General features: G+C 45.7%; 1 protein-coding gene across 1 annotated transcript in view; it reads left to right on the forward strand.

The window, feature by feature from the left end:
• The first annotated feature begins 2663 nt into the window (after positions 1-2663).
• Positions 2664-15305, forward strand: part of inpp5d (inositol polyphosphate-5-phosphatase D) — a 70877-nt gene continuing 58235 nt past the window's right edge. Inside the window, exons 1-2 of the mRNA XM_084307675.1 lie at positions 2664-2957; positions 3936-3999. Of these exons, the coding sequence (XP_084163801.1) occupies positions 2818-2957; positions 3936-3999 (204 nt within the window). The 5' untranslated portion in view covers positions 2664-2817. The remainder of the gene's footprint in view (positions 2958-3935; positions 4000-15305) is intronic.

Genomic DNA, 15305 nt, shown 5'->3' on the forward strand with positions numbered 1-15305 from the left:
AGCTGCCAGTTTACAGAACTGGGAAAATGATTTACATTAACATTCAGAACACATTAATTATTTATCCATGAATGCATTATGCTTGTGAAACAATACATCAATAACACATCTGCGGTGGTCAGTAGTGTAGTCAGAGACACTCTATATAATGAGGAGACGGAACACTCCTGGGGTTTTGAATGGAGGAAGATGAGGGCCACAATGAAACTACTTCCTACAAAACAAACATATTCAGAGAAAATTATTCAATGTGATGTTTTTATTTTATTTTTTATGTTGAGTAAAATTATAATCTACTGCATTTTGAGGTTAAATAATAGTTTTAAAGATGTTTAAAATTAAGATAAAATGAGATAAGATATTCCTTTATTGATCCTCTTGGGGAAATGTGAGCATCATAGCAGCATGAGGTAGGGGGGAGGGGAGGTACAGATATGGGCAGGGTAATAGTATAAAGACATACATATAGGTTAGCCTCATACGATAATTGCCTAAGTAATTTTTTTTTTATTTGTGCCTAACTGTAATCTCCTCACACTGTTGCATCACCCTGGTTTAGTGGCTATGTCCTCAGCCAATCAGAACGCTTGTTACGTTAAAAAAATCCCCATCTGCCTACACTCGTGTCGTGTGACTTGTGCATTTTAACGTTACATACACAGATGGCGATCGCATGACGCAAGTATAATGTAGCAACTGCCTTAGTGTATGACATGTATGTACGAGGGAAAAATGCCTAAGTGGCAACATATTTTGTTTAAAACTAAAGTCACCTTATTTTGTTACGCAATGGCTGCTGTGTTTTTGTATATTTCCAAACTTGTTGATGTTGATACACCTTGTGGAACTTATTTTCTAAATATAAATGTAAAACTCGTACACATTTGCTGGAAAATTCGTTTTTTCTTCTTTTCCAAAAATCTTGAAAAATGACTTAGGCAATTATCGTATGAGGCTAACGATTATATAAAATGTATAGAAAGCTCTGCATTTAGTGATACCAATGCCATGGTAACTATAAGGACTCTGTGGCAGAAACCACTGGATGGCACGTGTGCAGAAGGGGTCTGGTCTTGAGACGTCTCTTGAGAGAGACTTTGGCGTATAGTCTGGGAGGGTAGACGCAAAACCACAGAGTACAGTATGTCCACCTCCACTTATCATTTTAATTAGGCTACCACTGAAATACATGGGATGCAGCACATATCATTCAATGATGAGTAATTTCGTGACCATAGATGTCTGTTATGTCAAGTTAGTGTAAATCATTACCCAGAACAGGCAGGTCATGCAAAACACTTACGTACTGTGACCGAGTTGTGTGACTTCATAACTTTTTTTTGTATATTAACAAGATGTCAGGAGGAGCCGTTTGTGATAGTGTTCTAAAGAGTGTAGGTGTTCAACAAACTCTCTCCTGTTGAGTCATTTCCTTTTTTTTTTTTTTTTTTAATAATAATAAAGTACGCTATTCATGCAATGTGGAATTAAATGTTACAACATTTACAACAGTAGGACTTAATTCATATATCAACGTGCCCTGGCCCTCTTATGGGGCCATAATGCATTATTTTTCTGTCACTGTAGAGTCTGTCAAAGTGACAGCAATCCTCTTTCAGACGGGGTGGAGGCCTCCTCCACTGGGCGCAGACTAGAGTAGTTCTCTTTTGGCGTCATGTGACTCAAGTTGTGGTTTTTGCCCACAGATTATTCTTCTTCTCTTTATGTTTGCAAGATTTCCTGTCCGTTGCATGAATGATGACGAGCCGGTTCAGAAACTCAGGTCTCCTAAAGATATACACTTCATAGCATACGCTTTTGAGTTTCATATATAGATGGGTTATAAATAAGACTTTTGCTGAGTGTGACAGAGATCTTTTCGTATCACATTGTATGCTGGACTATATGGTACATTTGAGAACTTTTGGAACTTAAAAACACGTAAGTGGTATTAAAGATGTCCTCTTCTCGAATATTCTTCTTGAATATTCACTGCGAGTTCATGGATTTCAATTAAGGTTTTTGAAGAGATAAAACATTAAAAGCACACATTTGTATTTATTTACACATATTGTTACCGTAGCGACTGTGGTGTAGATTTCCTTAATACCTTAAGTTAAAAAAAAAATTAAATGCAGCCCCTGATCATCATGCATACATTCACTGGGAGTTTGCCCTTCGACATGAGAACATCATCACTTCCCCTTTTCAGACAAGTCCACTAGACTTCCTCCAACCACTTGTAATCATTCTAACTCTCTATCCCAGCATGTGTCTTTTTTTTCATTGGACCGTCCCAACATGCCATGCAGTGGTTTGGAGATTACAGTCTCGGACTTGGCTATCTTGGTTAATCATTAGAATGATGAGATCAAGGTTTCTCTACCCAGCAGCAAGAGCGTTTATGTTTCCACTTGTAGGTTTGTGTGCTGCTCAGTGCTACTGAGGCTCCCAGGCCCCCTCTCTCTCGCTCTCTCTCTCTCTCTCTCTCTCTCTCTCTCTCTCTCTCTCTCTCTCTCTCTCTCTCTCTCTCTCTCTCTCTCTCTCTCTCTCTCTCTCTCTCAAGCCTCTCGAATGAGGAAGTTCAGAGTTGTGCTGGTAGCAACTTCCTTTTAGAGCTTTCGCCCTGCTAACAGGAAGAGACAGAGGATGAACCAGGGAGAGAAAGGACATTAAGCGCACACACACACACACACACACACAGTGGAAGATGAAAATAGACAGAGAGAAACGCTGAATTTACTTTTGGTTAGTTGTAAATTTGCAAGAGTAGATGCAAAACTCTTTGACCTGTAGTCTCTCTTGGTGAGAAACAGGATGCCAATGTATCAACCCTGGTACCATGGTAATATAACCCGCTCCAGAGCCGAGGATCTCCTTTCCAAAGCAGCCAAGGATGGAAGCTTCCTCCTCCGGGGCAGTGAATCCATACAAGGAGCGTATGCCCTGTGTGTCCTGTGAGTAGAAACATGCCTTCTTCTTGTCTTGATATGCAGCTGACAGCTGTGGACGCCGACCAGAATGCGTGGGGTACAACTGATGGTGGAGGATCCTCATTCTGTTTCCTTATTCAATTAACTATAATGAAGGACAAAAGCTGAATTGCATTTAAACTCAGTTGTGCAATGAGAGATGGCTACTGTGTGCCTAAAAGTGCTAAACATTGCAAGAGTGCAAGAGGTTTATATAAAAAGAAAAAAATTATAATCATAATTTGGGCTTTCTCCAGTGTTTAATATGTTTTCCTGCCGTGAGATGTTTGTTTTATCACAAGGGGAACTAGCCTATCATTGCACTGGTTTTTTAATGCAAACTATTTGCAATGATAGGCTAGTTCCCCTTGCATCAGCACAGTGTGCCCTCACACAGAGGAACAGCCTTCGCGACTTGTAATCTTTTTTGCATCAGTCAGCTGTCATTTGAATAACTGCTACCCAAAACAAACTAAGTCGCATGTTATCTCTGATATCGCATGTTATTACCTGTACCAGTGTAAGTAGTAAGGAGGCTAGTTCTGGCCTTTCATAATGCCAACATCTTTATAGTTGTAAAGCTGTAACCCTTTGTCGTGTGGCAGTGAAAGGGTTAACCTTCTGTATTGTCACAGTGAAAGGGTTAACCATTTGGTAGTGTGGTAGTGAAAGGGTTTAAACAGGATAGATCATCTGGCTGCTTGTTACACAGGAAGACTTGTTTGTGACTGAACTATAGTTGTTTTAATATTGTTTTTGGTGACAACCACTGAAGAATAGACACAGTGGAAACACTACAGTGGAACAGTGGTTCTCAACATGTGGTCCGGGGACCCCCGGGGATCCTTAAGGGGGTTCCAGGGCGTCCCAAGGAAAACAGGGAATTCTGAGCTTAATTGTAGCTTAATTGTTGGAAAGGTCAAACAGAATGACCTACTTTAAATACATTTTCATTAACAACAGATTCCAGAACTGCGTGTACACATACAGAATCCTGCCAAACGAGGAGAAGAAGCTCTCTGTCCAGGTGAGTGAAACCGTCCAGAGTTGTCACCCAGTAGCAAGGGGTTGTTAGGGTTTGGTACCCAAAACATGTGACAGGCTTGTCTCTGTTGGGTGGCCCCACTTGATGAGAGTACCGCTATGTTTTAATGTGACTGGTGTGTTTCTCCCAAACTTCCAAAGTTGAACCTCCCCGCTGTATAGACCTGTATAACCCTTCCAACTTCAAATGAAACATTCTAGTCACTTTCTAGAACTCCAGCAGTCCTTGTCCCCCCCCTGTTACAGGGTTTAAAACCTTGATCTCCAACCTTTGTCAATCAAGTTGTACGTGTTTCAATTGATTTGTTATCCTAGATGGATAGATATATACTTTATTAATCCCCTTGGGGAAATTCAGGTATCCAGTAGCAGCTCAGTCAGTTGACAGACAATAGAGAGCGATAAAAAAGGACAGCCAATACAACAAACAAACAATGAAGGTCAGCGCTGAAGTAAAAAGTTCCAATGAATTAAATAAATAAATGGTGAGCACTATTGCACAGTGTTAAGTCAAATCAAATCAAATTGCTATATAAAATTACAGTATACAAATTTAAAATGAATTGGGGGGGGGGGGGGGGGGGGGGCGCTCACAGGTAATGAGAGAGAGGGGGGGGGGGGGTATATGGTGTTGAACAGTCTGATGGCTGTGGGCAGGGGTGCGTTGCTCATGGGACGGGGTTGCACGCCGTGCAACCGGCTATGTGAGCAGAAGCACGCGCATGCACATGCACGGATGTGCACGCGTGCACACAGGAATGCACTGGACTCGACTGATGCGCCAACTCGCTAAGTACCCACCTGGGCCCTGGCTACTTTGCATAACAGTAGTGCAGGTCGTCAGGTGTGTTCAAATACGTTTTGTGAATGAAATGTGTTACATTCCATTCGTAGAGGCAATTAGGCATCGTCTCTAGTCTGTGCGTATGCGAGGGAACATTTATGTGCATGCGCGGGAGCGCGCGTGCACGTGGCGTCATTAAAACACCGAGCAACCAGCTTTGAAATCAGCAACGCACCCTTGGCTGTGGGGACAAAGGACAGCCTGAACCAAGTCCTTGTTTTTGTCTACCCTTGTGATGCACGATATATTGGCCACCGATATAATATCGGCCGATATGGCAGTTTTTTTACACATCGGTATCGGTCCGATATCAAGATAGGGCCGATTTTTTGAATATTTTTTTTTTCTTTTTACATGTTTTGGCCTTAAATAGTTTCAAAATATCAGTAATTTCTGAAAATAAGTTACAAAAGTTAAAAAAAAATTGCGTTTTGGAAAATAGCTCTTTATTTGATTATCATAAAAAAGTGTTTTCTATACATATCGACATCGGTAAATATCGGTATCGGCCAGAACAGCAATATTAATATCGGTTATCGGTATCGGCCACAATTTTCACATCGGTGCATCACTACCCTTGTCTTGTCATTGTGATTTTATATGCTGTGTGATTTCATATGCTTTATTTTTGCTTATCTCTGTATGTACACTCAAGGTGACGGTCAATGAGGGGAAACCTCAGTTGCGTTTCGAGTTTAAATAAAGGTTTGAAAATGTACTATGGAACATTCTCCTGAGACATTTTCACTTTGTTAGCCAGCTAAATCACAGAGTGGGGCTGAACAAGAGGAAGCCCTCAGGCATGCAGACTAATAGAAAGACAATAAATATAGGTAATAAAAATTACATTGAATATGAATATAAAATATGAGTAAAAGTAATAACCTAGAGCAGGGTTTGGATCCCTAGGTCTCTGATGGGCCTAATGTCTGAAATAAGACAACCAAGTCAGATATACTTCTGGGCTGCCTAGGTCAGAAAACATCTGCTTCAACAAGCCATTCAGGTTTGCCTCTCCGTCATACGTCAATCGGGGATCATAGACAATGCGCTGTCCTTGACTCATGTATCTGAAAAACACATGTGTACAAAATGGTGGCTTGCTATTTAATTTTTTTCTTCCACCAAACGGTTATCTAAAATATGTTTCTGACATTTTTGGGCGAGAAGTAATTGCAATTGCTGGACCTCATATTTGATCTGCAACACCTTGTTTTGACAGTTTGATCTGAATTCCATGCGCAGTTCTGGAGCACAGAGTCGGTGCATTTAAAGCTATAGACACAGAAACAGCCTTTCGAGAACAGGACTGAAACAGAGGGGTATAGAGGCTGCTACAATGTATAATCTGAGTGGTATTTCCAGGAAAAAATACATCAAAGACAATGTTTTGGGACCTCAGAGACCTGTATTAACTTGTTGAAAAGGACTACAATATGGGACCTTTAACGTAAGGTTATGTATATAACCAAGTTCTATGAGTTATGGTGACGCTCAGCACCAGTTGCATAATATCTCGCTTCAGTGGATATGCACTGAATAAATTTCAAAATGTACCTTTACATACCAACATCCGTCTGACCACACCCCCATCTGCTGCCTACATAAGCAGGGGTGGGGCCAAGTTCAAGTTCAAGTTCAAGTTCTTTAATAGTTGTCATACAGAAGTACAGAATACTTTCATACAAAATGCTTCTTACTGTTACGCTCCAGAGACTGTGCTAGACAAGATAGTATCAAATAACATAATAACATAATATAGCATGAATTTAGAAGAAGAGAATGAGGTCACAGTGTTCGGTATAGACATATGTACAATGTTCTGAGTTACCATATAATATACAATACACAATACTATGCAGTGTACTAATGTACAGTACTATCTAGTGCAAAGCAGAAATGGGATGAGGTACAATTTTAGGTACAATTTACAGTAAGGTGTACGAGTTGTAGTGCAATCCTTCGTCCATAAATATAAAGTGTGGGGAGTGGGTGCTACAGTGTGTTTGTTTAAAGTGGGTGTGTGCTATAAAGTGTGTGGAGTGGGTGCTACAGTGTGTTTGTTTAAAGTGAGTGTGTGCGTGTGGATGTGTGTGCTATGTGCGTTTGGTGGTTGTTGTTGTGTAGTGTTCATTCATTGTTCGTTTAGCAGCCTGATGGCCTGGGGATAGAAGCTACTTCTGAGTCTTTCTGTGCTCGCCTTGAGACTCCGGTATCGCTTGCCTGACCGCAGCAGTTCAAAGAGGCAGTTGTTCGGGTGACTGGAGTCTTTAATGATTCTCTTAGCCTTGCCCTTGCAACGCTTGTAGTAAATGTTCTGGAGGGTGGGGAGCCCCCCTCCAATTGTGCGTTCGGCTGCACGTGTCACTCTTTGTAGTCTGCTTCGGTCTTTTGCAGTGCTATTCCCAAACCAGGAGGTGATGTTGCCGGTCAAGATGCTCTCTATTGTACATGAGTAGAAGTTCTTAAGGATCTTCTGGCTGACTTGGAACTTCCTTAGGCGCCTGAGGAAGTAGAGGCGTTGTCGTGCCTTCTTCACCACACTGTTAATGTGTGTGGTCCATGTCAAGTCCTCGGATATGTAGGCTCCGAGGTACTTGAAGCTGTTGACTCTCTCAACCGGTGCCCCGTCGATGCTGAGGGGGCTGTAGTCCTTGACCCCCGACCTCCTGAAGTCCACAATCATCTCCTTTGTTTTGCTGACGTTCAGGGAGAGGCTGTTTTCCTGGCACCATCCCGCCAGGACCTTGACCTCTTCCAGGTAGGCCCTCTCGTCGTTGGCAGAGATCAGGCCCACCACCACTGTGTCATCAGCAAATTTGACGATTGTATTGCTACTCCGCTGAGCCACACAGTCGTGTGTGTACAGGGAGTAGAGGAGGGGACTCAGAACACAGCCCTGGGGGGCCCCTATGTTGAGGGTGATGGATGAGGAGGTGCAGTTGCCTGCTCTCACCACCTGGGGTCTGCCAGTCAGGAAGTCCAAGACCCACTGGCAGAGGTCATAGCCCAAGCCCAGGTCCCTGAGCTTGGCTATGAGTATGGAGGGGACTATGGTATTGAATGCCGAGCTGTAGTCGATGAATAGCATTCTCACATAGTTCCCCTGCCTCTTGTCCAGGTGTGATGCTGCTGTGTGCAGCACATGGGATATGGCGTCCTCCGTGGACCTGTTGGGGCGGTATGCAAATTGCAGGGGGTCCATGTTGATGGGGAGGGAGGAGCAGATGTAGCCCTTTACTAGCTTCTCGAAGCACTTCATGGCTATGGAGGTGAGAGCTACAGGGCGGTAGTCGTTGAGGCAAGCAGGCTTGGATTTTTTGGGTACAGGGATAATAGTGGACTTCTTCAGGCAGGTGGGGATGACAGCCTGTTCTAAGGACAGGTTAAATATGTCAGTGAATACTGGGGCCAGTTGGTCGGCACAGACTTTTAGGACGCGGCCGGGGATGCCGTCTGGACCTGCTGCCTTCCTGATATTCACTTTTTTAAAGGTCCGCCTCACCTCATGCTCTGTTACCCTGAACACTGCGCCTCCATCAGCAGCCGACCCCCCCCCCCCCCATTGCCGAGGCTTGTGAGCTGGTGTTGTTATTACCAGCATCAAACCTCGCATAGAAGGTATTGAGGTCATTTGCTAAGGAGATGTCACTGTTCAGTTTGAGGGAGGCGCCTTTGTAGTCTGTCATCGTTTTGAGCCCCTGCCACATAGCTCTAGAGTCAGCTTGTTCAAACTGGAGTTCAATTTTATCCCTGTAGCGTCGTTTGGCCTCTGACACAGTCCTCCTTACGTTGTATCGCGCCACCTTGTGGTCATTCATGTTGCCTGCCTCTAGGCCGTCGTTGTATGCTTTGGTGCGCTCTCTCAGAGCTTCACGGACGGATTTGTCTACCCAGGGTTTTTGATTTGGGTAAACTTTCATTTTGGTAGTGGGGATTGTTTCTTTCACCCTAGTACAAACATAGTCCAGCACTGTCTCCGTGTAGGCATTAATGTTATCTGTGTCGCGGAACACATTCCAGTCTGTGTTGTGAAACACTGACCGGATCGTATCCTCTGACGTCACATCCCATTTCTGCATCTCTCGCGAGACTACGGGAGTACTTTTAATTCTCTGTCTATACTTTGGTGAAAGAAAAATTGATGCGTGATCTGACTTACCGAAGCCACTATCAGAATGAGCCTTGTAGCCACCTTTAAATTGCGTGTAACAGTGATCTAGGATGTTACCGCCTCTGGTGTTGCAAGTCACATGCTGATAGAAGTCGGGCAATACCTTTCTCAGATTGGCGCTATTGAAATCTCCCAGTACTAAAATGGCGGCGTTAACGTTAGCCACTTGTATTCTATTTACCTCGTCGTGTAGTCTGGAGAGCGCAACCTTGTTGCTGGCTTGTGGTGGAATATACACTCCGACCAGGACGATCGCCGTTAACTCCCTCGGGAGGAAGAAAGGACGACACTTGATGGTTATATATTCCAGTTCTGGGGAGCAGTGGTTGGATAATTCCTTCACGTTCGTTGGATCACTCCAATTTTTGTTAAACATGAAGGCAATACCTCCTCCACGTTGTTTACCGGACTCTGATGATGACCGATCCTTTCTATGGATAAAGAAGTGATCCGCTGGTTGAATCGCGTGATCTGGAACCTCCGGCGTCAGCCATGTTTCGGTGAAGCAAAGGACATTGCAGTCCCTAACGTCTCTTTGATATTGAATCCTTGCTCGGATGTCATCCAGTTTATTGTCTATTGATTGTACATTGGCTAGCAATATACTGGGAAGTGGTGTACGGTGGCGTCTGGATCTCAGCCTGTTTCGGATCCCAGCCCTCTTTCCTCGTCGTCTTTTCCTGGGCTCTGGGAACAAAGGGTCTGGTCCTAATCTCCGGAGGATTTCTTCAGGCCATTGATGTGGTTCGGAAAGCTGATCCAGCGAGTAATCCAGTTGGTAAGTTTCCCGTAATCCAATGTCTATGAGTGACTGACGGTCATATACATTAAATGCACCAACAGTTGGTACGCACAAAACTCTAAAAACTATAAATATTAACAAAAGTAAACACAGTCTCGACGGAGCGAACAGAGAGGCAGCCGATCGGGGCGGCGCCATCATCGCCACACACTCATCTCCTTCCCAACAAATTTCACCACAATGAAAAATCAAGGGCCGCAGCGGCGTCCTGGTGCTGAGCGTCACCATAACTCATAGAACTTGGTTATATACATAACCTTACGTTCTATTTCGTTAGGGCTTACGCTCAGCACCAGTTGCATAACAGGAGCTGAGCGGGAGCCATAGCTCGACAAATGTACCCCGCTGAGGCCCCCCACAACCATCAGACCGGGGAGGACCGAGCCCCCCGACCCTCCCTAATGGAGGATACCCCCCCTATTGGAGGCTTACGGGAGGGAGACGGATCCGACCGTGCGAAGAGGAACTCAAGCAACCCAACGCACAGGGTGAGCAGACCGTGGCTTGACCCCACGACTACACACACGCACAACCCGCATGCCACCCGGGAACGAACAGAAGGAACAAACCTCGTTACTGCCCCCAAAAACACGGGGTCAAGAGCAACCCAACCCTGTGGCAAGGCTGTAGCAGCGGAGCGCGAAGGAAGACCCAGACCCACCGAAGGGACTGGATCCCCTGGAAAAAGGGGGCCCGGAGAGGTCAATGACGCCAGGCATCAAGACCCCACCAGGCGGTCACTTAGTGACACCGCCCCCCACATCGCCAGCGTATTCGGATAAGGCCCCTCCAAGAGCGGGCCCTTTCCCCCCAATAGCACACCGCCTGGCACACTGACTCTGAAACACAGGCAGTCAGCATGGCCGTAAGCACTCAAAAAGGTTAACCAACGGAAGCAGGCAGCGCACCGGGGAAACCAGGCAGCAGGCTGTAACCTGAGCCTGGAGCACTGCGGACGAGACAGGCGCCAAAGGAGTCAGCTGAAAACAGCCCCCCCGGCGCAAGGGGTGTATGCTGGCGTTGTTGATCACCATGACAAAGCCTCCATTAAAAAAAAAACACCCAGAGGGGTCGAGGCAGAGAAGGCTGACATGATTGGCAGACGTCATGAACATGCAGGGGCACACTCAACCGGGTAACCCGGGAGTTGACTCTGCTCCAACATACCAGGGAATCAACTACCCTCTCGGTACAGACGGTGGTTGTTCCTATAACCCCTCAAGAAAAAACTCCAAAACACACCTGCTGGTATACACCGGCTATACCGCAGTACAAGTGTTTCAGACAGTTTTCAAAAAAGGGTTATCCCAGGCCTACGGTATTAACGAAACTTTACTTCGGACCGGGCCCGGCGGCTCGGGAAGCACACAGGGTTACCAGAGGAGGTCCAGAAGACCACCCCAACAGCCCCCTCTTCGCCATGCGTGAGAGAGGAGCGAAGAAAGGAGAACCAGCCCCTTATGATAGTGCCAGGTACAAAAGAGTACCCAACAAAGGGTCTCCAAAACGCCTAACCCTGTGACACCCGGGCCGACCCGGCATTTTTCCCCAGTCCCGTGTCCTAACCACGCCGACATGCCCACTCCAGAAGAGGGGGTAGGTATGCGTGTCGATCTAAAACATGAAAAGAGGGCGCCACCCAGGCGGTCCCATTTGGACCGTGCTCAGTGGCCCACCCCAAGGGCGTGAGACCCCTCTACCTATGTTCTGATCTATTCCGTTAACATCCCCCAGATATGAACGAGAATTCATCGAGACAACCTAGTATACTGGCGCTCGGAAGAGACAAAACTCCATCCCAGTTGCCCTATAAAAACGCTGTTTTAATAACAAGCAACCAAGGCGCACTTAGCCCCTGCATGATTCTTTAACAGAAACACACCGAGCCAGCACTATGTATGTGTCGAGACCCAAACACATCAATGGATAGTCTAGCAAGACACCAAACATTGTTCCTCCAAGTCGCCTGGGAGAACGACACGGAGCCGTCGTGCTTCATGTTCCTTCCTCTTTTTATTTAAAAAAGAAAGAAACACAGACTGACATGAATCCCACGTGACGCAGCTGAGGGTAAAAATTGTTTAAATTTTTACATCCCACCACCCTCGCCATAGGGAGGAGACGGAAATCCCCAGAGAGACTTCCCACACGAGCCGTATAGATTGAAAAGAATATATTGCAACATTGAGCTACGCAATACTTGGGTTAGGGCTCTCCGAGGAGGAGGCACTGAACCAATACACACTCAATAATCTAATTGAATCGAATACACACACAATAGAGCAGAACTCCTTTTTGAAGTTCTACTCACCTTGACAATCTGAGGAGGAGGCTCTGAACTCTGAGGAGGCTCCCTCACAGGGAAGGAGAGTCCGAACTCACAGAAGGCCCGATGAGGAGCTTCGTGAGGAGGAGCTCTGACAACTCCCTGAAACAGATCCATAACATGGACCTGAACAACTCACGGAAGTCTTACCAACAGAGACGCGCTCAGTGACGTACTCTATGGCGGGGGAATTTCTGCGGTGCACACGCCCAATCTTCCAGGGCGTGGGACCAGGAAACTCCCCCCCCCCCCTCTTACCCTGTAACGTGCCGAACAGCAACGTGACAGGAACCTTGAAGGACAGGAGGTTTTAACCCCTGACCAATCAGAAAAGGGGAGGAAAGGATTACCAGTTCACCCCTTTACGACCCCACACCCATGATACGATGTAATGACAAATAGAGCATGACACAGTCATAGTCTGCTACATGAAGTATCTAACAGCTTCACATAGCTCATGTGCTAACCTGCTATCTGATTTTTACTAAGGAAAAAACACAGAATAGAGAGGGCCCCCTTTAAGAGCCCGGTACCAGACTTACACATGTGCTTCTGTGGCCAAACCTAACCCAGTTGTAGATCACAAGACACACACAACCCTTCATCACAAAAAAAATGGCAAAAGTACACTCTTGCTACAGAGGAACGCCGTTTTTCATAACGAGAGAATACAGAATCCTCGATTATGTATTGGCCACAGGCCTTGCTAAGCACACATGATAAGTGACCAAACAATCTTTTCTTTAGGAAAATATAGTTTCTCAAGCGGAAAGCACAACCCCAGCAATTAAGCTGAGGGTTACATCGTATCCCCACAAACACAGTCACACAATATATTGTAAACAACATGTCTGAGAGGAGGGTGGGGAAGCCCCAGGGAAACCGGGGGGACCACCCCTCCTTCCTTACCCTTGATACGACCAAGTTGAACAGGTAACCCTGTTAATATGTGAACACACTGTTCATTGTCATTACAGGCTGAGAAAAGAATTCATTCCTCAATCACATGTCACTAAGCACAGCTTTATAGGTTAATTAACCCCCTTAGTTGTGAGTTCACGTTTCATGAACACACATGTTCTCATCACAACTAACCAGATAATTTTTACACATGTAAACAACAACCCGATTTCTATGGAGAGAGAAGCTATACAAGTGACAAGACAATTCACACACAACACGCGTCGTATCCTCAATGTATTGCAGCAACACACGTTTTGGAAAACATCGTTATTACAAAACATTTAGAAGGGAAGGAAAGCAGAAGTGTTTAAAGTCCGGTCGGGACCTTCCTACCCTGAGCGCAGGCCAAGAGAACTGCAATCTGGCTAACGGGACACCGAAGTTGAACACAGCATCTCCTGTGCCGGCGACGAGGGTAGCGTCGCTGCGCCACCCAGCCGCTACGTTTCTCCATGTTGACGCAGTCCTCGCTGGCAGGGCTCCCGGTGTAGGTTCGACTAACATCCTCTGTCAAAGATGACGTCGTAGTCAGAGTGTTTAAGGCATGTTATAGTCATAGAAAACGTTCAACAGTGTAGCATTAAGCTAACAGCCGTCCGACTGATAGCAACAAGCTAACATTTACTAGCCTGGTAACACAGCAAGCTAACGCCGCAGCTAACAGCTGACTGGCTAACACAGTAGACCACAACTAGCACGCCAGCTAAGCAGCTATCCGACTGATAGCAACAAGCTAATGTTTACTAGCCTGGTAACACAGCGGGCTAGCGCCGCAGCTAACTGCTGACTGGCTAACACAGTAGGCCACAACTAGCACGCCAGCTAAGCAGCTATCACCTGAACTGTACACAATGACATAACAAGCCACACTTCAGACAGGCCGCTGTCCAAGTCCCTCCCCTAAGAGGGAAAAGAAAAAGAATGTCAAAACACAGTTTACAACGGTGATCCAGACATACAGCGGGGCCAGCACAGTTCCCATTTCGGGCTGCAGCCGACTTTGAGCATGGAACTCCCGATAAAGAAGATCCTATGCCCACATTTCCTCGTTTAGGGTGTACTTTCATTTTTATATGAAAGATGGGGCCTGCACGGGACAGAGAAGCATCCGCTCGAGAATCCTGGGATCACCAGGTCCTGGTCGCGGCCCACTAGATCGACCATCATGGGCGTCAGACCAAGATCCTCCGACCGCCGTTTAAGCCGAGCAGAGGACCCCAATCTGGAGTCGGCGTTTCGTAAAATTGTCAGTTAACCCCCACAGCATCAACAACAACCAGAGCTCGCAAGCAAAACAGTACTTACCCCACCCTGGAATACAACCGCTTCCCACAACAGTCGGTGTTTCCCACAGTCCGGCTGTATGGCCGGAGGGCCAGACCCATCCAGCCGCAGCAAGGACTGTAGATGGGGAGCATGTCAGCAGCGTGAGCCCCTAATACGAAAAGCCGGTGGAGGTCACACAGAATGATCATCATCTTCCAGACACTCTAGTGACGAAGACAATATCGCCGTATTTTCTCGAAAATAGTGAGAGAGAAAATAAAGATATAATGTCAACATATCTCCTTGTTCTTCTTGTTTTCCTTTCCTCAGACTAATATTTTCTCCACGTCAAGTGGTGTATACAGGCACTTCCTTGTGGATGAAATTTGAGAAGGCGATGAGTGTGTGGCCCCACCCCTGCTTATGTAGGCAGCAGATGGGGGTGTGGTCAGACGGATGTTGGTATGTAAAGGTACATTTTGAAATGTATTCAGTGCATATCCACTGAAGCGAGATATTATGCAACTGGTGCTGAGCGTAAGCCCTAACGAAATAGAACACATTTTTTATTTATGGCCTCGCCAATTCTCCCTTCAATTCTCCCCTTTAACTCATTGACCGACACGCTGTTTTCCCATCTCTACTCAATGGCGCCAGCGTTATTGACCATTTTAGCGATCTTTGTGGACCCATCGTGTGTTCTGTATTATAGCTATGGAGACAATAGTATGGTTCATTTGACAGGCATTGTTCATAGTCAAACACTGACTAACCAGTTAATCTCTACATACTTTAGTTTGTCTGCTATTCCATGCTAAACAACTCCAATTTCCAAAATAATCCAGTCTTTTTTCATAGATCGCGAGATATGACGCGTTATATGCATTATGCCCAAATCGTTTGGGTTGCTCGCC

This window comes from Notolepis coatsorum (assembly GCF_963971535.1).
Source record: "Notolepis coatsorum genome assembly, chromosome: 2".
NCBI lineage: Eukaryota > Metazoa > Chordata > Actinopteri > Aulopiformes > Paralepididae > Notolepis > Notolepis coatsorum.